Source organism: Pediculus humanus, genomic scaffold (assembly GCF_000006295.1).
Source record: "Pediculus humanus corporis 1103172108252 genomic scaffold, whole genome shotgun sequence".
In the NCBI taxonomy this organism is placed as follows: domain Eukaryota; kingdom Metazoa; phylum Arthropoda; class Insecta; order Psocodea; family Pediculidae; genus Pediculus; species Pediculus humanus.
In genome coordinates this window covers 37,166-62,964 of record NW_002987821.1, presented here as the reverse complement: position 1 = coordinate 62,964, position 25,799 = coordinate 37,166, and the positions used below count along the sequence as shown (strand labels likewise).

The following is a 25,799-nucleotide window of genomic DNA, read 5'->3' as shown; positions in this document are numbered from 1 at the left end:
TTATTATTACGTGAAATTTTTTGAATTTTTTTTCTATTTTGTGTGTGTGACGTTTTAATATTATTATGATTTTGTTTATAAAAGTGATGATTGATTGATTGATTGATTGATTTATCGATTGGTATTTGGTTTTTTTTTTTTTTTTGTATGCATTTGGCGATATTATTTAGTATTTTAGTTATAAAATTAGTTTTTAGTATTTTAGTATAAATATTTGTTAAATATTTTTTTTAAAAGGATAATTTATTTTTTTATGAAAATATTTTTTTATTAATTTTAATTAATTAAATTTAATATATAAATGATTATCATCATCACGTACATAAATGAATTGATTAATTGTGTTAAAAATTATTATTATTATTATTAATATTTTTTATTTTTTTAAATTATATATATTTTTTTTATACAATAAGATATCAAGATATTATTATTATTATTATTTTATTTATTTATTTTTATGTGTAAACACCCCCCAATTTATTTATTTATTTATTATGAAATGTTTAAATGAAGAGAAAATAATTAATTAATATAAACAAATTTTTGTTTGTTTAATAAAAATAAAAAAAATTAAGAAAATAATTAAGGGGGAGGGGTGGGGTGGAGGGAAGGTAAATAAATGATAATATTCATTTAATATTATTTATTTTACATTCTTAGTTGTCATCATCATCATCATCATCAATCATTGATGGGGTTCTTCCTATGATCACTTCGTGAATTCAATTTTTCAATTTTTCAATTTTTTTTTTTTTTTTTTCTCTTACTATAAATGGTATGTTTATTTAATTGAATTTTGTTTGCATGAAATTTTGTACTGGTTGTTGTGGTTGTGGTTGTTGTTGTTGTTTGTACATATAAATAAGGGTCACAATATTTTGCATTTTGATTTTAATAATAAGAAAAAATTTGGTTTATGTCACAATAAGCATGATTTTAAAAAATTAATTAATTAATTAATTACTAATTTTAATTGCATGTACATTAATTTTAATACCGATTGCGGTATTATCATTATTATTATTATATTGATTACGTAATCAATAATTTAATAGAAAAAAAAAATGAAAAAAAAATGAAGGTAATGTAAAAAAAAAAAAAAAAGATGCTGTGAAATCGGTTAAAACATTTTATTATTATTATTATTATTATTATTATTATTATTATTATTATTATTATTATTATTATTATTATTATTATTATTATTCACAAATCTTATTTATTTATTTATTTATCAAAACAATTATTTATGTATTATTTATTTATTTTTTATCTGTACATATATTTTTTGTAAAATGTTTAAAGGCTTTGTGTATTACACACATAAATATTTTTTATTTATTTATTATAGTTATTTATTATTATTATTATTATTATTATTATTAGTAATAGGTTTACATCTTGTTTATCTATTGTATCTATTATTACACGAATTAATATTTAATTAATTAATTAATTAATTAATTAATTATTTACATTTCTTGGGTATATTTAAAAAAAAAAAAAAAACGTTTATGAGAAACAAAAACAAACTTTATTATTATTATTATTATTATTTTTTTTTTTTTTAATAAGAATTTATTTAAATAATTTTTTAAATTTTTTAGGACCTATTAAATCAAGACGAGAGAACACAAACTTAGCCGACAACTATTCATTGAGAGGAAGTTACGAACCTATTGATGGCTGCTAATAAAAAAATATTTTCAGGGTAAATAAAAAAAAAAGCATTTTAACAACAACAGCAACAGCAACTATTATTATTATTAACATTTTTTTATTATTATTATTTTATTTTATTATGTATTATGTATTATGTATCATTTATTTTAAATTGTTGACAAAAAAAAATTTTATACATGGATTTTTCATTATTATTTTTATTAATTAATTTTTTAAACAATAGAGAAACAAACAAATGAAAATGAAAATAATAATAATGATAATTTTTTTTAACACGAGTTGCCTTAATAATAATAATAATAATATCAATATTCGTTTAATATATCATATGTAAAATAAAAGAGAGAGAGAGAGAGAAGAAGAAACTGTTTCATAAATGATTTGATTAATGATAAATAGTAATGGAAGATGAACGTGATGACGTCACTGTCAATTATAATTTTAATTAAATTAATTAATTAATATATATTATTATTATTATTAATAATTAAACGAATCGATAAATAAAATTTTATTAAATAATATTTATAATAATAAATTTTAATAATTATAAAATAACGAATTAGTTTAATTAAATAAAAAGAGAAAATAATGATAATAATAATAAATGAAGGAATTATGTATGTATGTATGTATTATTATTATTATTATTATTATTATTATATCAAAACTGGCTTTTATTCGTTTGAATGTGTTATTATATATTTTATTATGTGTGTATTATTATAGGTGTGTGTGTGTGCGTGTGCGTCCATTAAATGTGTATAAATACATAAAGAGATATAATAATAATAATATAATTAAAATAAATAAATTATTATTATTATTATTATTATTACATAAAACACTCGGAAAGACATTTTTATGTTTATATATATTAAAGAAATTAAGAGGAAAAATTTATTTTTAACTTTACAGTATTATAAATATAATTTTTTTCATATGTGTGATATATAAATTTAAACGAGAATAAATTATTATTATTATCATCATCATTATTATTATTATTATTATTATCAATCGTTTTCGAATGAATTTAAATTAAATAATGATTACAATTTGTTGAAAATAATCTTCTTTTCGTTTGTGTATTTTTTTGTGATTTGTTTTTGTTTTCATTTTGTTCTCTTTTTCTTTTTATTTTTATTTTGTCGGTTATCATAAAATTTGAATTTTTATCATTAACGAATGATGACGTCAAAATATCACCGTCGGATTCTAATTGATTATTATTATTATTATTGTTGGAATTTAATAATTTCTCACTTGAAATATCATCATCATCATCATCATTAATAATTGTTTCTTCTTCTTCTGATAAATCACAATGAATTCTGTTAAATAAAATTAATTAATTAATATAAAATGTGATGATTTTAATGTAATGATAATGATAATGATAATAATAATAATAATAATAATTAATAAATTAATTTTTTGAGTAAATGTTACCCATTGTTGTGAGAATTATCAGTTGTCCACGTTGAACTAACGGTATTATTACATTCTATATGTTTTTCAATATCGGGTAATTTAAATTCATCTGAAATTTTATTTTATGAATTTACGTTTGATAATAATAATAATAATAATAATGAATCAAATGAATAATTATTATTTAGAAAAATTTGTATACTTAAAAAACTTTGTCGTTGTTTTTCGTATTGTTTAATTATTTGTTTTTTATCTTCAACGTCTTTTTTATATTTCTCAATTGTTTCGTTACATTTCTTTTGTATTTCATCACATTTTTTTTTAGATTTATTCAGTTCATCATTTAACGTTTTAATTTTATTTTCGTACTGAAAATTATTTATGTTTGTAAACGATAACATTATTGAAAAAAAAAAAAAAAAATTTTGTTAAATAAGTTCACCATCATCGTTTTTTGAACGTAAAAAACCGTTAAATATTATTTCAACGGTACGTTTAAAATAGTAATCACGTGACTTTCGAAACACAATGGTGATCATAATCACGTGACTTTCGAAAAATAATGGTAATCATAATCACGTGACATTCGAAAAATAATGGTAATAGTGATCACGTGACTTTCGAAAACGAATATTCTTTACCTCGATAAACAAATTATTTTTCTCATTGGCTAATTTATTTTTTATGTTATTCATGTCGAGTAAATCATTTTTCATTTTTTCAATATTTTTTTTCAACGTTGAATTTTCATTTAACAAATTCAATTCGTTCGTGGTCGTGCTAAATATTTGTGTGGTTTTTCCTTTTAGTTTTTCTATTTCCTGCGGGAATAAAGTAAACGACGGTTTTTATTAAACTCAGTTAAAATAATGGTTCTTATATGTACATGTTATGTGTGTGTCAAATTTACATGTTTTATTTCTGTTATTTGTTTTTCAATTTTTTCTATGATATTTTCATTTACGGATTGTTTTTCTGTAATCAGAGTAAAAAGACACATCAATCAGAGGTTTTATAATTAGAGGTAAGTTAAATTTAAAGTAAAAAAAAAAGTGGGCACCATAAAGTGATAACATTTTTCCTAAATTTCCCTGCATTAAAATCAATCTTTCTTGAGATGAATGTAATTGATTCGTTAAATTTTTTTCTAATGATTGTAATGTGGTAATATTTTCTCGAAGTGAAAATATATCTTTTTCAGCTTCTCTTAATTTTTTTTCCTTATTTTCAGCGGCCTTAAAAATATATATTAAAATTCTGTTTAAAAGTTTATAGTAAATTTACATGACTTAATTACTATTCAGCAGTGAATACTTTTTTAAAAGCGTGAAATTTTTCCGTTATCGTTTTTAAATTATCAAAGTGATCGGTTTGAGATTCTTCGAACTTAGTTTCATCATTTAATTCACACATTATTTCGATTTAAAAATTTTTATTTTTGAAAATTTCAAATCGTATCTATTTCTCCCTTTTTTAACGTATAATACATTTAAAAATTACACGTTATTTACTCTATGGAATTCTAAACCGTTTTTACACTAAAACAAAATGGAAGGTTTTGAGTGTTGATAATTTTTTTGTAAAAAAAAAATTTTTTTTTATGTTTTTTTTGTTACGATGAGTATTTGTCAGTATTTTTTAGAAGGACGATGCCGATTTGGGCAAAATTGTAGAAATGAACATTCTTTTCCACAAGGTGAGAAAATATTTTTTAAAAATCTTTCCGTTATTTTTTTTTTAGATTTTGTTAATATTAATTAGTACGGTTTTTTTTTCAGATGATAGAAACAATAAAAATGCCGCAAATTCTTTACAACTGAAAAATATAATCAAGTACGAATATTTAATTTAAATTTTGTATTTTGAATGTTATGTATTTTAAATACAAGTTAATTTTTTATAATTTTTTAGACATATTGCTGGTGAAGTAACAGCAGCTGAAAAAGGTGGACAATGGCCTTTGTCATGTTTTGCTCCAGTAAAAGAAGGACAAAATATACCAGAATGGGAAGACATATCACCTGAAGAATTACGATGGAAAATGTATGATGCAAGAAATAAAGGAACGCTAAATCAATGTGTTGGTTGAATTTTTTTTTGTAAAATGTAATTGTCCTTTTTTTTTTTATTTAGGGCTTTACAATTTTCTTAAATTTTCTTTATAGATTAATGAAATTAATCATTTATACAGAGAGGCAGAGAAAAGAAGAAATTCATTAAAACAACCAACAATGGAACAAATCAATTTCATTGTAAGTAATATTTTAATAATTTGTATTTTAAAGATAGTTTATCTTATTTTAAATTAAGTGTTATGTGTAATAATATGAGTGTCATCAGTACCTAATAATTCAAAGTAATTAAGTATATAATAGGATTCGAATCGAAATAAATCGCTGGCGTAAAAAATTGAAAATAATTTTTAAAAGTAAGTTATGTTATTTTTTATAAGGTCAATATGTTAAAAGATAAAAAAGACCAATCAAAAGTTGCTAATTCTTTCATATCGACAAGTAATGTCAGTAGTGGTCCATCAATATTTGGTGGATCATCAGCAAACTGTAATAATTTATTTGGAAATGTAACACCTGGACCTTGTGGAAACATTTTCGGAGGAACTCCTGCACAACCAACACAAGGCAATATTTTCGGTGGAAATACTACAAATCAAAATGTTTTTGGCGCATCTACGAATAGCTTTAACCAAAATATTTTTTCATCGACTGCAAATTTGTTTAACAGTACTCCCACTCCTGCTGCCGCTTCATCTAATCCAACTTTTTCTAATCAAAATATATTTTCAAGTAATCCTCCCGCTACAAATTCGACAGCATTTTCAACATTTAGTTTTTCTAGTCCAACTCCCTCTAGTAATTCATTATTTGGTTCACAAAATGAAATTTTTAAAAATGCTAATGTGTCTTTCAATAATCAAAGTAACATTTTCGGTGGGGGCAATCAACAACAAGCTAACACCTTCGTCAGTGACAACTCGACACTTTTTAAAACGAATGCAGTGTCAGGGCAAAATCAATCGAATTCACAAATTAATAATTTTACCTTTAGCCAACCTGTTGTCGATGTTGATTATAGTGTTTTTTCTAAAATGGAAGATCTCACTCGAGAAGAAATTGATGCTTTTTCAGCTGCTACTTTTGTTTTTGGCAAAATCCCATTGAAACCTCCTCCTTTAGAAACATGCAAATAGGCAATAAAACAATTGATTTCTATCAATTGAATCTTTAATAATTTGCTTATTTAATATTTATTTATCAGATTCAAAAAAAAGTTAAATCTACATATATTAAATACAGTATTTAGTATTTATACGAATGACTTGATATGATATTGACAATATTTAATTAAAATTAGCTCGATTTTTATTTCATTTAAATAAATATAAATATAAATAAATAAATAAATTAACAGTGTTAAATTAAAATAAAATAAATAATTTTTTATATATGAAAACAATTTAAATCAAATATTTAATCAATTCAATGGAAATGAATATTTATGTGAATTTTTTTTTAAATGAGTTACATAATTTTTTGTTATTTATTATTTATTATTATTATTTTTTAAATTAGTTTTTTTATTTTTTTACGTCTTGATCTAAATATGTAATTTAAATAGTATTTAATAAATAAAAACAATTTTTTTTTTTTAAATTTGAATTTAAATTATTTTAATATGAAAATTTTTGAGTTTTAAAGGAGGCCTTTTGTATGTTTTTTGTCATTTTACAAAATGCAACCGACCGTGAAATTTTTGATTTAGCTTTCAAGGAAAAATATGGTTTGATTCTAAATTTAAATTTAATTTCGGTTATTTATCAATTTATTTTGGCAATACTGATATTAATTTTTTTAAAAAAATTATATATAAAAATTTTTAAAAAGTATTTCTGTTAAGAATGTAAGACAAGTTTTTTATTTTTGTCATTGAGCAATCACTGTAAATGAAAAATATTAGTGAAATATTTATTCAATCAATTCATTGTTTTTTTTTTTTTTTTTTTTTTTTTATACGAAAACATGATGGAATATTATTAACCACATTGTCACTCGTTAATTTTAGCGTTAAGTCGTTTCTAGTGCCACGCTCTGTGAACAAAAAATAAAGTTGTAAAATTTTTCCTTTTATTTATTGAAATACTAACTGTTTATTCAAAATTTTAGTTTTTTTTTTTTCATAAATGCATACTTAAATAGTTATTTATAAAAATTAATTAATTTTTAAAAATATTTTGTGACTTTTAGAAAGCGACACTCACAAATTATGGGGGACCAAGCATATCAAATTTTGCAAAAAGAACTTTTTGCTACTGTAGTTAAAATGAGTATCATGGTTGGCGTTTCTTATTTTACCATTTCTTGGTTTCTTAAAAAATTAGACATAAATGGAAATAGAGGAGAGGCAGCAAAGAAAAAGGTACGTATTAAAATGTGCGAGTCACCTGTGTATTTTATCCCATATAATAAACCGCAATTTAATTTATTTGATTTTCAGGCAGCTTTTCAGTTGAAAAAAATTGGAAAAACTGAGGTATAATTAAAATTTAAACTGGTTGATTTTTTTTTTAATTAAAAATTAAAGGAAAATCCCTCATGTTAAATATATAATTGCAGTTAAAGCTAACAGAACATGAATTGATGATAGCCAGTCATTTAATAGCACCAAGTGAAATCGATGTAAGTTGGAAAGATGTTGGAGGTTTAGAAAATGTTTTAGATGACATTGTTGAAACTGTCATATTTCCTATCACGAAAAGCAAATTATTAGGAAATTCAAAACTTACAAGGCCACCTAAAGGTAAGAAAAAACTTCTTTCAAATATTATTCCTCGTCAGTTATTTGACATATTTTGTAAGTTTTTCATTTATGTATTTAACAATGTAAACATTTCAGGTGTTTTACTTCATGGTCCCCCAGGATGTGGTAAAACATTAATAGCCAAGGCCACTGCAAAGGAAGCCAAAACCTCATTTATAAATTTAGATATATCTATATTGACAGATAAATGGTATGGAGAATCTCAGAAACTTGTTTCAGCTTTGTTTTCTTTAGCATCCAAACTTCAACCATGTATTATTTTCATCGATGAAATCGGTATGGAAAATTTTTATCAACAGTTAAAGCATTTAAAATAAAATAATGAAGTTGAATAATTTGAATTTTATATTTATTACAGATTCTCTGTTGAGGTCTAGAACTTCACGAGATCACGAAGCGACTGCCATGATGAAAGCTCAATTTATGTTTTTATGGGATGGTCTCATGACAGATCCTGATAAAATTGTTATTATTATGGGAGCCACAAATAGACCTCAAGATATAGACAGTGCTATACTCAGAAGAATGCCTGCAACATTTATGATACCAATGCCAGTAAGTAAATTTTCTTTTTTTTCTCTCGACATTTAACATCACAGAATAAATCTTATCTTTATTCGAAAGTTAATTTCGATTGTAATTTAATTGGGCACTTATGTAAAATTATCGATTTCTGATGTGTGTAACTTTCAGAACAAAGTACAAAGAACAGCGATATTAAAATTAATATTAGAAAAAGAAAATACGGAAAAAATTGAATACAATGAATTAGGTAACAAAACAAATGGATTTTCCGGTTCAGATTTACACGAATTGTGTAGAGTGGCTTCACTTTGCAGGATAAGGGAATTTGCTAAAAAATTTCATTCATCCGGGTAAATGTCATTGATATTGTGTCACATTATGTCAGTACTACGTCACATTGTAAGTAAAATTTTTTTTTTTTTTTTTTTTCTCTCTCTCTCTGTCTGGATTAGGTCTGAGGAAAACGAAACGGAAGAATTGAGACCGATGAACATGAAAGATTTGGAAGATGCCATTGAAAGTATAAATAATTCAAAGTTAAATTATTTGGCTCAATTGAAAGACGTGAATTTAGATTAAATCAAACCGGGGGTTTTTTTTTAATCCGCGTAAACGGGTAAAGGATATGATGATGATGATGATGATGTTGGTGATGATGATGACGTAGACGTTTTTGCTCCAATACGGTGATTATTAATTAGTTTTGCAATAAATAATAATAAAAAAAAAAAAAAAAATTGTTCGTTTCGGGTAGTAAAATGAGGAAGGGGAGTAGGGAGTAGGGGGAGGGAAGGGGAAGGGGGAAAATCAGTTTCCTTTTATTTAATTAGTTAGTTTACTGGAATTTTGTGGGGGGGGGGGTTTATATGAATTCTCGTGTTAGATTGTATAAAGACATGTAAAAACTCTTTTTGTGATTTTGTTGTAACGGAAATTCTTCTCTCTCTCTCTCTCTCTCTCTCTCTCATTAACGACATTTTTTTTTTTTTTTTTTAAATAAATAAAGCAATCGTTCGATGATCATCATAATTAATTTCACATACGAAATTTTATTTAAAATGTGTTTTAAATATATATTATTTTCATTTTAAAAAAAAATAATAGTAATAGTAATAATAATAATAATAATAAAAGTAAATAATTTTAATAATTTTATTGTAATTTTTTATTACTTTAAAAATTTTGCAATTCATTTCATTGAATGCTAATAAACAAAAAATATATATATATATATAAATAAATAATTTACGTGGATTGTTAAATGAAATAAATAAACTGAACATGTAGTAAATATTTCACACACTGGTCACTTGATTTTTTTTTTAAATCGATATTAATAATAATAATAATAATTAATTAATTTCTACCGTGATGAATAGAAAATTAATATATTTATTTATTTTTCGTGCTTCTGGCGGCGGCGGCGGCGGTTATTATTATTATTATTATTATTATAAATTCTTAACTTGGCGTAATTTTTTTTTTTACAAAAAAATAACTTTTATGGATAAAACGTTGAATAATTATTATTTAATAATAATAAATTTAAAAAAAAATTCAGGTATTGAGGTTTGGTCGTCGATCGATCGACTCGACATTTTTTTTTTTTTTTTTTTTTCGTTTGTATTTACTGTAGATTTTTTTTTGTAGTCACGGTTTAGCTTTTTCTATTTTATCAATAACACATTCACTCTCTCTCTCTCTCTCTCTCTCACTCTCTTTCTCTCTCTTTCGTTTCTAATTCTTTATTATTATTATTATTATTATTATTATTATTATTATTATTATTGTATTTCCGTATTGCTTTATTCGTATTGTTTATATAATTATTATTTAGATCGGGGTAGAATATTTTTGTCGTGGTAGTAGTGATTGTGGTAGCAGTGGTAGTAGTATTTGTAGTATTGGTAGTATTGGTAGATTGGTAGCAGTGGTAGTATTAGCGGTAGTATTAGTAGTGGTAGTGATACGTTTTACGGCTCGTATAATTTATCATCTTTTCTCGATCCGTTTTTGGGAGTTTTGGAACGTTTTTTCCCAAATCCGCAACCGTTTGAATATCTTAATTCGGGGAAAAAATTAACTTCTCTCGGATCGCCCGTTATGTGATTCCAACATTCCCAATTTTCAAATGTTTCTTGCATTAGTTTATCGAGATGTTCACTGAATTTTTTAATTTTTTCCGTTTCTATTTTATCTTTCTGTAAGTACAACAAAACATTTAATTATTTTAATTAATTATTTTAATCCATTGTTATTATTATTATTATTATTATTATCGTGCTTACTTCAAAATATAATGTAGAATTGAATATGAGACGACGACAATCGTGTACGAATTGTTCAACCGTTTCGTAAATCCCATGTTTAACTTTATTCGTTATTGTTTCTAAAAATACCGGATATTTTACTATTTTATAATAATTCGTTAACTGAAATGTAAAGAAAAAAGAAAAGTTTTTAATTAAGTTGTTCCTTTGACCAAAAATAATGATAATAATAATGATAACAAAGGAAGGGAAAAACGTTTAAAAAAAAAAAAAAAAGTTGTTACGGGTGATTTGACGGCTTGTTTCAAATAATCGGGCATGTCGTAATTCCATAGAGTATTAACAATGTCTTGAATTCTTAAAAACGTTCTCTGACTCAATATTCTCCGCCTTTTCGAATTGTGCCAAACGTTTTTATTTGCTTTTGATGCTTTGCTAAGGGATCTCGATGCGATGGAACTTTGGGATCTGTTCGTCATGTTTTCATCAATCCCATGTGAACTTTTATCGCTCGATGCTTGACTTTGACTCGCTTCAGGACCTTGCGAACCTTGACTCCTCGTTTCTTGACCTTTATCATCGCATTTTTCTTGTCCGTCGACGAGATGATGGAGGCTGGGTTTTGACATAAGGCAATTTGTCGACGTTGTTATTTTATCGTAGGGTGATTTACCACCGCTCATCTGAAGGGATTTGTTTGAATTCCTTAGGGATTCTTCTTTGTCGTTGTTTTCCTCATCGTTTTTACTCAATTGCGGTCTCATTATTTGCGAATTTATGAGAGTCGATAATATCCATTCGTCCGTTTTCATTGCTTTCGTTTGTATTTTATTTTGTTTGTTGTTGTTATTGTTATTATTATTGTTATTATTATTATTATTACTATTGGGTTCTAGGTTTTTGTTTTGATTTAAGGATTCTTTTTTTGACGCGTTTCTATTTTCTCCATCTCCGTTTTTTTTCTCATCGTCGATGCTATCGTTTTTACTTATTATTTTAAAATTTTCTTCGGATTTAAATCCCATGTTAATTAAATTATTATCAGATTGGGACGTTATGTTTTTAACTATTTTTATATTTGGATTTTGAAGGCTTCTACTCGGTGGAGGAACAAATGGTCCGGCATTGACAAATGGTATTATGTAACCCGATGGGATTTCCGTGTCTCCGCAACAGGATTCTTTCGCTTTTTGAACGTTATTCCTTTTTTTCGCATTTGTTAGTTTTTTTTTCGGCACGTTATAACTCCCCGGTTTCATGTATATCTTTTGCTGTATGTCGTCTGAACTATCTTGCGAACCCTCGTTGGCCGCATAAACGACCGTTACGGATTGTGATTTTTGTATGTTCATCGGTTTCTGATACATGTTCACCGGTTTGGCTATGGGTTTTATCGGTGAGGGAGGCATGGAAAATTTACTCATGTTAAGAGCTCCTTCTTTGGTCAAAGATGACAAACACCTATTCACTCCGTCTCCGGTTTTCCCGGAAAACCATGCGGAAATATCTATCGTGAGAGATGAATTTTCTTGCTTTTTCAACGAGGGAGGTTCTATTTGACTAAGGGGTGTGATTTTATGCTGTGGTAGTTCGGAGAAAAGAACGGGGTGGGTTTCAGGGGGAAATGATGTTGCGTGTTCAGCATTCGGTGGTGGATTCGTTTGAAAATTTCTCGGTGGATTTCCTGCCACGTTCAAATCGTTCATTTGCGTGGGTCCTCGCATTCCGCTTGAGCATTGAGATGTCGTGCTTGCCGTGTCGGATATCGTCCATTTTTGCCTTTGTAAAAATGGTCTCTTATTGGGAGTGGAAGGGAATTTAGCGTTGTAGTATTTTTGAAGATTCGAAGCACTTCTCGTGAGTCTACAATCCACTTTGTTGTTCCCATTCGGATTTTCATTTCCTCCAAAATTTAACGGTGCGTTTTGATTTGGAAAGTTGGAAACTTCAGGACCGTTCGCTAACACGTTGGGTTCTTTCGGAGCAAGAACTTTACCCACGCCGTGGATTATATTACCCAAAAGTCTTCTCGACGCGTGTTGCCATTCTAAATAATTTTGCGATATTTCGGGGCTGTTCAACTGACACGATTTTTTCATGCAATTTTCCGTGAGGCCAAAACAATTCCGTGCTTCGAGCCACGAATCGGCAACTTTTAAAAATACTTTCAAGTATCCCGACACTATGACTTGATCTTCTATTTCCAAACCCAAAGCGCTGCAAATGTTTTGAGCTCTCGATTGCGTCGTTTTTTCCCTTATGTAATCGACCATGCCGGCTATTTCGGAAACCATTGGGAGTTTTCTTGCCCATTTTCCAATTTCGTCGCAACCGAAGAGTATGGTTTCGCGAAATAGAAATTTTTCCTCGATGGGTGACTTTAAAAAATCCGTTTGATTGCCGACCGAGTACATACTTTTCGGCGAACATTTAGAAACTCTTGATTTTTTAGTAGAAAATCTATCACTGTCTTCGCTGCAGGTACATTTTAAATTTTTTATATTTCTGCTTCTGTGAGTGCTACTATGAGAAAGAGAATCAAGGGAACTGTTACTGGTCGTGGAAAAATTCAAAGGAGACAAATAATTGTCCGTTTGTAAACCTTCTCGAATATTATCCGGTCTGTTGGGTAAAAATTTTTTCCCATACTCGTTGGGAAATAGAGGACGGGGATTTTCCAATTTATTATTATCATATTTGTGAAAACATTTTTTTTTAGATATTTTATAAGAGGATTTAATTGGAGTACTGCTAAGTTTAAATGACTGATGATCACTGATAAATTTTTTGTTTCCAGCGTACAAATAATTGTCTTGAATGACTTGTCTCGTTTTAAATGGATTCCTGTCGTCGTTTTCGACGGGTGGTTGTTGTCCCGGTTTGTCTGGAAACATTTCATAGTCTTGACACCTTCGAAATGTCAAATGAGACGAATTCGTTTCTATTTTTTCCGGTATGGGTTTCATCAATGGATTCTGATTCAATTTTTGCTTATTTTGATTATTTGCATTTATTTCGACCCATTGAAAGGGAATGGGTAGTTGAACATCCGACGACGGCCTTCTCCCCGGTATGTTAACCATAAAATTTTTCGGATAGTACATGGAGTCATCGGTTTTCGAATCGAATTCCTTTTCTAAATAATTGAAATGATTCGCGTGTTGAGAAACCAACGCTCTCCCGGCGGGTTCCCTTCTCGGACTCCTGGGCGGCGGTTGAAAAGCCATAAATTTTTGCGCTTCCTGATGAAGGATATTTCTCGGACGTATTCCAGACTGTGCCAAACAAAAATAGGATGGATGAGGGTCGGGAATGGCGGGATAGGAAATGTTTTGTATAGTTCTAAAATCGAACGTCGTATTGTTATCCTGATGAAATCTTCCGTCCAAAACGGAAAGATCCGTTTGATTGAAATGTTGCTGGGGTTCGTTTTTTCGCGTTTTGAAAACCGGAAGCGTTATGTATTCAATGTCCTGATGTTGATTGATGGATTCGTGAGTGATCATGGGCGGTGCGGGGGGTCCTTGATCGAACGGAAACGGTTGAGTCGCGCACGGGGTGTGTTGAATCGGTATCAAGGCATCCTTATTCGGAATCGAACAAGATTGTTTTCCCGGGGGGCAAAATGCAGGGATGCACGATCTGATATTGAGATCCGTATTGGGTAAAGCAATTCTACCGCCTTTTTTTTGATGCAAGTCCATTGTTTAAAAAAAAAAAAAAAAAAATAATTTTAAAAATATTCAAGTCCCACAAACCCAATTTTTGTTTTGTAATTTAAAAAAAAAAAAAAAATTTTTTTCACAAACCTTCCGCTAGGTATTATTTCTTCGAATATTACAGTCATAAAAATTTTCATTAAACAAAAAAAAAAAATTTATTATTATTATTATTATTATTATTTATATTCACAAAATATAGTTTGAGACAAGACAAGACAAGATTTTCGTCGGGTTCACTTTCTTTATTTAAAATAAAATAAAATTATGGTGACTATGTGATGATAATAATAATAGTGAGGCTTTATTCGTTGTTGATAAATAAAACTGTATATATATATATATATCTGTTTTTTGTTTTTGTTTTATATATATATGATAATAATAATAATTAATTATTGATTTTGCATATTAACAGATAAAAACTTAAATTATTATTATTAATTTTATTATTATTATTATTATTATTATTATTTGATTACTTGTTTTTTTTTTTTAAACACCGGATTATATATACATATATATATATATAAATGTAAATTGATATAAGTGTGAGACAGAAAAAAAATTGAAAACAATTATTATTATTTAAGAGTTATTATTCGGTGACATGTTTACCAGAAGACACTATTTTCAGCTGAAAAAAAATATAAAATCAGACGACGATATATATAAATATTACAACACTTGAGACAGATGAAGAAATAATAACAACAATTTTGTTGTTGTTATTATTATTATTATTATTATTATTTCGAAACATTTTGTTTATTTTAATTTGGAACGCGAAAAAAAAAAAAAAACCCTTTTTTTATTTTGACTTTTAGGAACAAGTAATGAAAATAATGTTAAGGATGGTTTCCCCCTTCCCTCTCCCCTACCCATACCCGCCTCCCCCTCCCTCTCCTCCCCTCTCGGACATTTCCATCGCAATCTTCTCAACAATTCCAATGTTAATTTGAAATAATGATTATTATTATTATTAAATCTAAACAATTTAATTAATTAAATTTAATTATTTTAATTTAAATTTTAACAACAAAATAATAATAATAATTATAATAATAATAATAATATTCGTGTGTGGATGATTTTATCATAATAATTTTATAATAATAATAATAATAAAATTTAACACAATATATGAATCTTAAATATGTTTCAATACATTATTAATATTATTAATATATATTTAAGATCACGTGGTTAATTAAATTTTTTTTCGTGTTCGTTTTTTTATTTATATAAATCTTAAAATATGGCAGTTAAAATTAATAATAATAATAATAATGAATGAGCTTTTTTTTTTTTTTTTTTTAATTAATTAATTAATTTTTTTTTTTACACAACCTTTTTTTATTTATTTATTAAACGGCCATTTTATTTAAAAAGCTAAACTAATTCTATTTTAAAACCAACCGAAAATGTTTAATTAATTAATTAATTTTGTTGCTGTTGTAACATTATCCTAAATATTATTATTATTATTATTATTATTATTAAAACTTAATCGATATTATTATTATTATTATTATAAACATTGAAATAAGAGGAATGTGTTATTTAATTCATTCATTCATTTAATGAATTTTCTAGAAGGGGTTAAAGGTTTTTGCACAAAAAAACAAGAGATCATGTTTTTATTATTATTATTATTATTAACACCGTATGTACATAACAAAAAAAAAAAATAATTATCATTATTATTTTTAATCATAAGCTGTGCAATGTTTAATAATAATAATAATAATAATAATCAAAGTGTTAGAGGCCAATTAAATATCGACCACACACAATAACAAAAACATAATCTTGTTTGTTTATTCGAATAATAATAATAATAATAATAATAATAATAATAATTACATAACAATAAAATCTTGTTTGTTTGTTTGTTTGTTTAAAAGCGTACAGGGATCAATTATTGTACTATTTATCGATTTATTATTGATTTTAAAATTTAATTCAATCATCCAATAGTTTTAAAATAAATTTTATTAAGTTTATTTATAAATAATAATAATAATATTATCATTATCGGGGTAACGTTTAATAAAACGAAATCGTTTACACCTGAGCTAATAATAATAATAATAATAATAATAATAAAACACAACTATGGCATAATAAGTATTATTATTATTATTATTAATTAATATATAAATAACCCATTAAAATTAAAAGCTAAATTATTTATTTATTTATTTTTTTATTAATAATAATAGCATTACTAAAATCTCATTAACATTATTATTATTATTATTAACGAATATAACAATCATAATTAATTTTTTATGATAAAAGGGAAAAAATAGTTTTCATAACAAAATTAAATAAACATAATTTTTTTTTTTTATCTACTATCATTATTAATAAATCTAATAATTTTTCTAATAATAATATATAAGTATGTACCTTCTAATTTTTAATAAAATGTCAAATCAATTAAAAATAATAGCAGGAATAATAATAATAATAATAATAATAATAATGATAATTATTTGCGTGTCGCAATAACTACAAATTTCTATTTATGTATCATTTTAATAAATAAAATTTAAAATTTAAAATTTTCTAACAAATAAGTGAGTGGTCCGATTAAAAACAAAAAAAAATTGGTTAATGACACGTATCGAATAATAATAATAATAATAATAATAATAATAATAATAATAATTAATAAAATCAGATGATTAATTTTGTAATAGAAAATGGAAGAAATGTTACGATGGCTACGGTTGTAATTATTGAAAATCCCCGTCTGGTCATGGGAGCATCGTTACATAAATCTGTAAGACATGAACAAACTTCTTGACGACCGCCAAATCCTGATCTTTGATAACAACGTCCTTTATAACTCGATTCATCCCAACCGCACGATCTTATTATCCTTGAATCGGGTTGAACTGTAACAACAACAACAACAACAACAACCAATCAATCCTTTTATTTAGTTACTTCCGGTTATTCGACAAACAAACAAATTGAAAAACTCACGTCCGTTAACTTCGAAATCGATGCTTTGTGTTATTTTTCTACACATTGTATATTTAGCTCCTTCCGTGTGTTCCTGACAATCCTTTTGAAGGGATTCAGGTGGAATGTCCATAGCACATCTCGAATCGTTGTGACTGTTACATTCGTAACACCTGATTGCCGTACCTGAAAAAAAAAAAAAAAATTTTTCAAATCATAACACCTTAGTTGAAATGACTTGCTAATAATAATAATAATAATAATACTATTTGTGTGTGTGTGTGTAATTTTTACCAATTCATTCTTGTCATCCTCTTAGCACATTTCATGTGACAAAAAAATTATTATTTATATTAATATTGTTAATAAAAAATGGCAACGTTTTTTTTTTTTTTTTTTTTTAAATAGATTTTGCAATTAATTAGTGTTTGTTTGTTAAATTGAGCAAGAACAAACAATATTTACATGACAAATTTGATTTGACATTCAAATTATTATTATTATTATTAACATTGTAATAATGGATACATAATTGTTTTTGTTTGTGTATGTGTGTGTGTGGATGTGTGTTGGTGTGTGTGTGTGTGTGTTTGTGTGTGTTGGTGTTGGTGTGTCCGTGTGTGTGTTTGTATGCTTGTATGTGTGTCTTTGTGTGTGTGTGTGTGTTGGTGTGTTGCTGTGTGTGTGTGTGTGTGCGTGTTGGTTCGTTTTCCCTTTCAAAATAAAAAATTATTAGTAAATTTATTACAATATTTTTTCAGTTGAGTTCCAATCAAAAGATGAAAGAAAAAAAATGAGATCAACAGCCAAGTCCAAGATTTATTTATAAATTTTTCTTTTTTTTTTTTTTTTGCAACAGCAGCAGCAAGATTAAGCTTAAGTTTTACTTTTCATTTCTTTTTTTTTTTTATTTGCACAGTTTCATAACAAATTTTATTTTTATATTTCAGATTTATTGTAAACAGGAATCCATTTTGGATTTACTGTTGGTTGCTGTATGGTTTAACGTTGAGCATGAAATTCTTGTTTTTTTTTTTTTCAGGGGGGGAAGAGGGAGGGGGTAGGGGAGAGGGGAAAGGAAACGACTTAGAAAATTAAATCATTTATTTAAAAGCCAAGTTGTTATCCAGTTAACTTTAGATTACTCTAAACAAACAAACAAACAAACAAACAAACGGACAAACAGAATTTTTAAGGACGAATATAATAATAATAATTGTGCAATTGAAATCTCCAACATTGACACCACCGATTATACTATTAAAAAATTATACGTCGGAACGCCTTAACGTTTCATAATAATAATAATAATAATAATAATAATAATAATAATAATAGTATTTAGGTTTATAACGTTCGAAACGTTTTATTTTAAGACACACAAACTGATTTTTTCCCGATAAAAAATCGTTCATCAAAACGAATTTTTTTTTTTTTCTTTTCATTTCATTTCAAAATCAAATATGGCGGTTCGAAATTTGTTTTTTTCTTCAAACGACTTCACTTTCTAACGAATTTAATTGAGGGTTAAATTTCTAATACATTGAGTAGTAAAAACACGTTTTAAAGTTAAAAATGAAAATATTTAAAGGCTGGAGAATATTTTAAAAAAAAAAAAATCTTTTCGTCCTTGACCTTATTTTAAACGTTAAAAAATTTTTTTTTTTTTTTTTTTCTAGAAAATTGGCATTGGCTCGTGAAAACGCGCCATCGCGAAAATATATTCTTCCATTTCTTTTTTTTTTTTTTTTTTCTCCATATATGTCTGTTTCACTCTTTTGTTCGAGTATTGATCTCACATTTTCTTCCAGTTTTTAACTTATACAAATGGACCATATTTAATTTAATTTTAATTTTTTTTTTTTCAAAAATTTTCCACCATTTCAATGTAATAATAAGGTTAGATTTTCTAACCGTCAAAAAAAAAAAAAAAAAAATTCAAATTTATTTTAAATTATTCTTTTTTTAAAATTCAACGAATTGAAAAATAATTACAAAGTGTAATAATAATGTGCAAACGGTTAAAATAAATAAATAAATTTGAATTTTTTTTTTTTTTTATTAATTAGCTAAAAAAAAAAAAATTTTAATTTACCTGAATCCGTGCAAAATAATATGAGAAATCCGAGTGTGAAAAAGATAAAACTGGTCGATTCGAATAAATTCATTTTTAATTAATTAATAATAATAAATTGTCGAAATTTTAGACAAAAACTAAATAATCATGGAAGAAACGAACGATTTTATATATATATATTTATTTAACAAATAAATAAAAACGAAAAAAAAAAAAAAACGAAAAATGGCGCAGCCGGGAACTGATTCCTTTACACGAATATAATGAGCGAACGGCTAGCAAACGATGTCCGCGAAATGTCGAATGGTGGGGAGAGCTTCGACTCCGAAGAGCGTTATTTTGAGGTCACGTGGTGTCGTGACGTCACAACGAACGTTTCATAAAAAAAAAATTTCGGCTTGTCTCAGCCCTGATGATGTAAAATTTTGTTTTTTAAATAAGATAAAAGGACTTTGATTCGTTATAAATACGCATTAAATTATTTTTACGAATATTAATATTATATATAATTTAATTAAAAATTTGTAATCGTTATATTAAAAATAATAAATATGAGAATAAAATCAATATTGATCACATACACATATTTTTTTTTTTTTTGACGAAATTTTAAATAAAATCAAATAGTAATAAATAATATTTTAAAAAAAAACAATTTAAAATGGCTGCCAAATTCGTGAATTAATAAATGACCATGAAATAAATTTGATGGATTATTATTCGAAGGAATACTTGATTTTACTTAGCCTACGGCAAAAGTAATCCCGTGTATAATTATTCCATAGAGTAAATAAATTTTAATTATTTTATTTATTTATATATTTTTAACGTATGATTGAGTGAGTGAGTTACGTCAAAATTACGTGGCGTCAGAAAACATGACTTTTACCACGACTACCGTTACGACAAAACTAGAGAATAGAACGTTTTCAAATTGATTGTTGAAATCATTGTTGAAATTTTCAAGTTTATTTAAAAAATCGTGACAATTGTGACGAAAAAAACAAAAATTTATGTTTTCGTTTTTGTTTCGGAGAAAGAATAAAACATAAATCTACCTTATTTCGATCAAAAATGGATTTAAACAAAACGTTTTCCGTCGTTGGCTTCATTATGGTGAGTTGCATAAATTTCATACACATTGTTAGGATACTTATTTAATAATTAGTTTTTTTGTTTAATACATAAATTAATCTTTTAATACATATAAATAAATATAAAATAAAACATCTGATATTAAAATATGATAGTTTAATTAAATAATAATTTATTTTTGCAGACGTGCGTTTGTTTTTTAAAATGATATTTATTAATTTTCTTTTTTTAATCAAAACGTTTTTGGAAAATTTTTAATTATAAATTTTATTTTGTATCGAATTTAAAATTGAAAACGATTAACAAAAACAAATGTCTACACGTTGTTTTATTATTATTTATTTAATAGTCAAAAAAAAAAAAAAAAATTTCAATTTTTTATATATGCAAATTATATAGCATTGAAACTGATGTTGGAAAGTTGTTGTTGTTGTTGTTGTGGTCATATTAAGTAACAAATTACATAGTTAACGTTATAAATGATGTCGTAATATAAAACTCATCTTGAATTTTAAATTTATTAATTACAACAAATGAAAAAAAAACGATAATAATAATAATAATAATAAGTAAGAAAAGCTGTTAAAGCAAAATTTTAATATGAAGTCTTATCTACTTTTTTTTTTTTTTTTTTTTTGTTTAAGCTCAAGTCTTTATCTTAACTTTTTTACAAAAATTTGCAACGTAGTCAGTTATTATTATTATTATTATTATTATTATTATTATTATTATTATTATTATTATTATTATTATTATTATTATTATTATTATTATCATCTGTATAAATTTAATTTATGTAAAAGTAAAATGAATTTATTATGGGAAAAACATATTACTACTTCAAATTAAAGTAAACAAAAAAACAAACAAAAAATTTTTTTTTTCTTCTTATTGTTGTAGTTAAACAATTTTTACATATTATTATTATCTCCTTGTTTAATAAATGAAGATGATAATAATAATATTTTGAATTGTCCAACGGTTTTTGTAATGAAAAATATTAAAATGATATGTAGGAAATGATTTAAAACAAATTTACTAAACTAACTAACTTATTGAGTATGTATATATATATATAATTGAATTATTAATTGTAAATTATAAACAATTATCTGAATTGTGCATACGTCATAAATGTATGACGTCACAAAAAAAAAATGTCTTCACATTTTTATTCGGTATTATTAATCGAACGTGTTTAAACGAGGGAATTTTCTTTTTTTACATTTCGGCAAACGTTTTTACAAAAATATATTTAAACAATATATTAAAATGTCGCCATATATATAATATATATATATATATATATATATATATATATAATATATAAATCGTTCGCCATATTTATATAAATATAAAATGTAATTTTATATAAAAGGAAAAAGAAAATAAAACGACAATGTAACGATTTCGGCGTTCCGGAAAAATAAATTTCAAAAATTTAAAATCGTTTCCAAAAAAAAAAAAAAAAATAATAATAATAATAATAAATATAATAATAAAATGATTTGATAATCATAGAATGCAACAATTCAACCATATTTAATTAAGGGTTATTATAATATCACCATGATTGTATTAATACACAGTATCTTCTGCTTTTATAAATTATATACATATACATATCATTAAATTAATTTTCCGATTGTAAGTTATCATTTTTATACTATGAAATGTAATTAATATTATTATTATTATTAATATTTAAATTTTATTATTATTATTTTTTGTAAACGATTACTATAGTAATTGGTAAAAAGGTAAATATGTTATCGGTTTATAATTATTTGTGTTTGGTAAAAGGTTTACCTTAAAAAGGTAAACAAAGTATATTAATAATAATATTAATTAGAAATAATTATTTTTTTTTTAATAATATTATTAAATGCTTTTTGGTACGTCATACCACTTGAGCCTGTTGATAATTTGTACCTTTTTTTTTGTTTTGTTTTTTTCTTATTGTTTGTAATTAAAAAAATTTAATCGACCATAGACGTAAACATTCACCAACAAAAAAAAAGGAAAATTTTCAGTTGCGTCGGTAAACATTTGAATATCAATATAATAACTATAATAAATATTAAAGAAAATAATAATAATAATAATAATAATAATAATGAAATAAATATTTTAATATCGGAATGGGATAATGATAATAATAATAATAATATTAATATGGAAACGATTATCGTATTATTTAAAATATACATAAAAGTTTTTTTATTTGTTTTCATGCGAGGATTTCGATAAACATTTTGCAAACGAAATAATAATAATAATAATAATAATAATAATTAATGATCGATTTGTTATTGTACATATTGAAAAAAATATGAAAAAAAAAATGATAAAAACATTAAAAAAATTTCTTTCAGATTCAAATAACTAATAACGGCCTAATGAAGAATGCAGAGGCTTTTAACGGTGGAATTAATTTTTATAATAATAATATTAATCTTAATTAATAGCGGTGAGTCGAGTTTATGCAAAAAAAAAAAATTTTTTTTTCTTATTCCGTTGAAAGATCCATCTTTCGGGATTTATCGTAACTAAAAAAATTTAAAAAAAATTTTTTTTTTTTTTTTTTAAACGATAGATGTCGTTTTGTCGTTTTTGTCTAACGTAACGTTCACGTGACTTTAAATTGTCGTTATTCAATGTCGTGAATTTTTTTTTGAAATTTTTATTTTAATATAAATTTAAAAAAAAAATGTATTATTGTTATTTTGTTTTTGTTTGTTTGGTTTAGGTCAAAGCCTGAAGTGTTTTGTATGCAGATCCGATAAGGATAAAGCTTGTATAGGAGAAGATTCTAATTTAGATTCAAAGTTTTCAGTACAATGTCCTGGCAAATCCAATAGCTCTTCTCAAGCATATTGCAGAAAAATTAAACAAAAACGTAAGTTATTATTATTATTATTTCGATTGAAAAAGTAATTAACGATTATTAATATATCACGTGACTTATTTATTTTTATCATCTCAGTAAGATTCAAAGAGGAAGGTGATTACACATATATAAGAGAATGCGCTTACGAAAAAAGTTCCCGCCCATGCTACCATTTTAAATATATAGAATTAGCCACACAAGAAATATGCGAATGCGACAGTGAATTATGCAACCGTGGATATTTAATCATACCTAAAATTCAAACCTTGATAATGACATTTTTTGTGTGGTTATTAAACTACACGATCAATCGATAGTGATGATTGTATTAATATTAATTAATTAATGAAGAGATTAAAAATAAAATAAAAATAAATAAATAAATAAATACTATAATATATAATATAAAAAAAAAAAGGTTAAATATTAATTTTTTATATATATAAAAAAAAGGGTATTAATGAAAGAACCAGGTGTGCACAATTAGTGATTAGTCAGTTTTATATATATATTTTTTCCTTTTTTTATTATTATTATTATTATTTATTAATTGATATTTTTATCACATAAGAAACTACAAATAATAATAATAATAATAATAATAATAAAGAAGAAGAAATCTCTGTGCGATATGCAATATTATTTAATTAAATATTTTATTTGTTGTTGTTGTTGTTGTTGTTATCCTGTGAAATTTATACATTTAAACAATTGTTTTATTAATAATTAATTAAATTTTGTGATGAAAGATTAAAAATTATTATTATTATTATTATTATTATTATCATTTCGTTTCATTTTTTTAGGTAAATATTTAATAAAAAAAAAAAAACACAAAAAAAAATGTTTGAAATTATTATTATTATTATTCGATTGTATTTATTTGTTTATTATTATTATTATTATTATTATTAATTGATTTTTGTTTAAATAATAATAAAAAATTTAAAATATTTTTTTTTTAAAAATGAATTCGTGATATATTTGATTAAGAAAGTTTCTTTTTTTTTACAATTTGGGGGGGGGGGGAAATGTATTTAATTATTTATTTATTTAAAAAAAAAAAAAAAAGGTTTATTTGAAACGGGATAAAAAAGGTTCGATTCTAAGGTTTTTTTTCGTCTTCTGCTAGATGGATGGATGGATGGATAACTTTTTTTTTTTTTTTGTTTTTTTTTTATCGATAACTCAACAACAAAAGAAAAAAATGAAATTTTCATGGATTCAAAATTGATTTTTATTTTATTTATATCAAGTTTGTATTTTCACGTTTAATCAAAAGCATAATGATGATAATATTCTCGGGGGGAGGGGGGAAATGTCGTTAAAGAATGAAAGAAAGAAGACAAAAAAAATTTTTTTTTTTTTTTGGGTAATTTCCAAATTAAAAAAAAAAATTTTATTTTTATTAAATAACACCCGTGGAAATTTATTATCAAAAAAAAAATTTAATTAAAGAAAATCTAGCAATCGTTCCAGTTATTTTTCCAAATTAATAATTTTTTCCATACAATCAATTAATGAAAGCAGTAAAACTACTCCATATTAATTTTTTTGTTTTTATTTTTATAACGTTAAAATCAATTAGGGTTTACTTTCCCTAATTTAAATTAGGGAAAGTTTTATAAAAAATATTTTGACATTTATAAATAATTAATGATATCGTGATGTATAAAAACATTGACATTTAAATTCAATACTTGGGGTGAATCAAAATGTAATAGCCGCCATCTTGTTTTTATTAATCTTTTCCTTTTCAGTTTTTTTGGTTTTGTTTTATTATAATTTTAACGTGGAAAGAGGAAATACTTTTACAAGTATACTAATTATTATATTATTAACAAAATAAAACAGTTTTTATTTATTATTTATTAAAAACAAATTTGAAAACAATTTATTTGTTTTGTTTTTAAGTATATGGGTAAGGTAAGTATTGATATTTTTTTTTAAATATAAAAAGTAGAAAAAAATAAAAACTGTCGGTAAATTATTTATTGTAAATAGTAAAAGAAATTATTTTAATAATTACAATAATACATAATTAAAAATAAATTTTTTGTTAGTTTAATAAATGTCGTTTAAATGATGAGGAAAACGAAAAAAAAACCGTTAAAATAAATGCGCAATAACTTAATATGTATTCATCCGCGCGAACACATTCGGTTAACGATCACAACATTGTTGCGGATGAAAAGTTTTTTACTCTGTGAACATTCGACAATTTCATCATTCGCGACAAAACTGCCGTTAAAGCAAGTTATCATTATTATTAATAGTACTTTGTTAACTTT

General features: G+C 24.7%; 6 protein-coding genes across 6 annotated transcripts; 3 read left to right on the top strand and 3 right to left on the bottom strand.

Annotated features, from left to right (window-relative positions):
- Positions 1 to 3,134: 3,134 nt before the first annotated feature.
- Phum_PHUM472460 (Sorting nexin-4, putative) lies at positions 3,135 to 4,533 on the bottom strand (the record flags this gene model as incomplete). The annotated part of the gene is made up of 6 exons (XM_002430245.1): positions 3,135 to 3,229; positions 3,332 to 3,488; positions 3,762 to 3,941; positions 4,031 to 4,095; positions 4,181 to 4,340; positions 4,435 to 4,533. The coding sequence occupies 6 exons, from the start codon at positions 4,531 to 4,533 to the stop codon at positions 3,135 to 3,137; spliced, it is 756 nt and encodes a 251-aa protein (XP_002430290.1).
- A 204-nt stretch (positions 4,534 to 4,737) lies between these two features.
- On the top strand, positions 4,738 to 6,328 carry Phum_PHUM472450 (uncharacterized protein; the record flags this gene model as incomplete). The annotated part of the gene is made up of 6 exons (XM_002430244.1): positions 4,738 to 4,816; positions 4,899 to 4,953; positions 5,032 to 5,200; positions 5,286 to 5,376; positions 5,406 to 5,431; positions 5,573 to 6,328. 6 exons carry the CDS (start codon positions 4,738 to 4,740, stop codon positions 6,326 to 6,328), a joined length of 1,176 nt encoding a protein of 391 aa, XP_002430289.1.
- Positions 6,329 to 7,401: 1,073 nt separating this feature from the next.
- Phum_PHUM472440 (uncharacterized protein) lies at positions 7,402 to 9,060 on the top strand (the record flags this gene model as incomplete). Its single annotated transcript, XM_002430243.1, has 7 exons — positions 7,402 to 7,554; positions 7,633 to 7,668; positions 7,752 to 7,935; positions 8,032 to 8,232; positions 8,315 to 8,511; positions 8,650 to 8,831; positions 8,934 to 9,060. The coding sequence occupies 7 exons, from the start codon at positions 7,402 to 7,404 to the stop codon at positions 9,058 to 9,060; spliced, it is 1,080 nt and encodes a 359-aa protein (XP_002430288.1).
- Positions 9,061 to 10,454: 1,394 nt separating this feature from the next.
- Positions 10,455 to 14,455, bottom strand: Phum_PHUM472430 (uncharacterized protein; the record flags this gene model as incomplete). Its single annotated transcript, XM_002430242.1, has 3 exons — positions 10,455 to 10,682; positions 10,770 to 10,913; positions 11,048 to 14,455. The coding sequence occupies 3 exons, from the start codon at positions 14,453 to 14,455 to the stop codon at positions 10,455 to 10,457; spliced, it is 3,780 nt and encodes a 1,259-aa protein (XP_002430287.1).
- Positions 14,456 to 17,155: 2,700 nt separating this feature from the next.
- On the bottom strand, positions 17,156 to 17,579 carry Phum_PHUM472420 (uncharacterized protein; the record flags this gene model as incomplete). The annotated part of the gene is made up of 2 exons (XM_002430241.1): positions 17,156 to 17,376; positions 17,468 to 17,579. The coding sequence occupies 2 exons, from the start codon at positions 17,577 to 17,579 to the stop codon at positions 17,156 to 17,158; spliced, it is 333 nt and encodes a 110-aa protein (XP_002430286.1).
- Positions 17,580 to 23,024: 5,445 nt separating this feature from the next.
- Positions 23,025 to 23,825, top strand: Phum_PHUM472410 (uncharacterized protein; the record flags this gene model as incomplete). Its single annotated transcript, XM_002430240.1, has 3 exons — positions 23,025 to 23,088; positions 23,368 to 23,517; positions 23,605 to 23,825. The coding sequence occupies 3 exons, from the start codon at positions 23,025 to 23,027 to the stop codon at positions 23,823 to 23,825; spliced, it is 435 nt and encodes a 144-aa protein (XP_002430285.1).
- Positions 23,826 to 25,799: the final 1,974 nt, after the last annotated feature.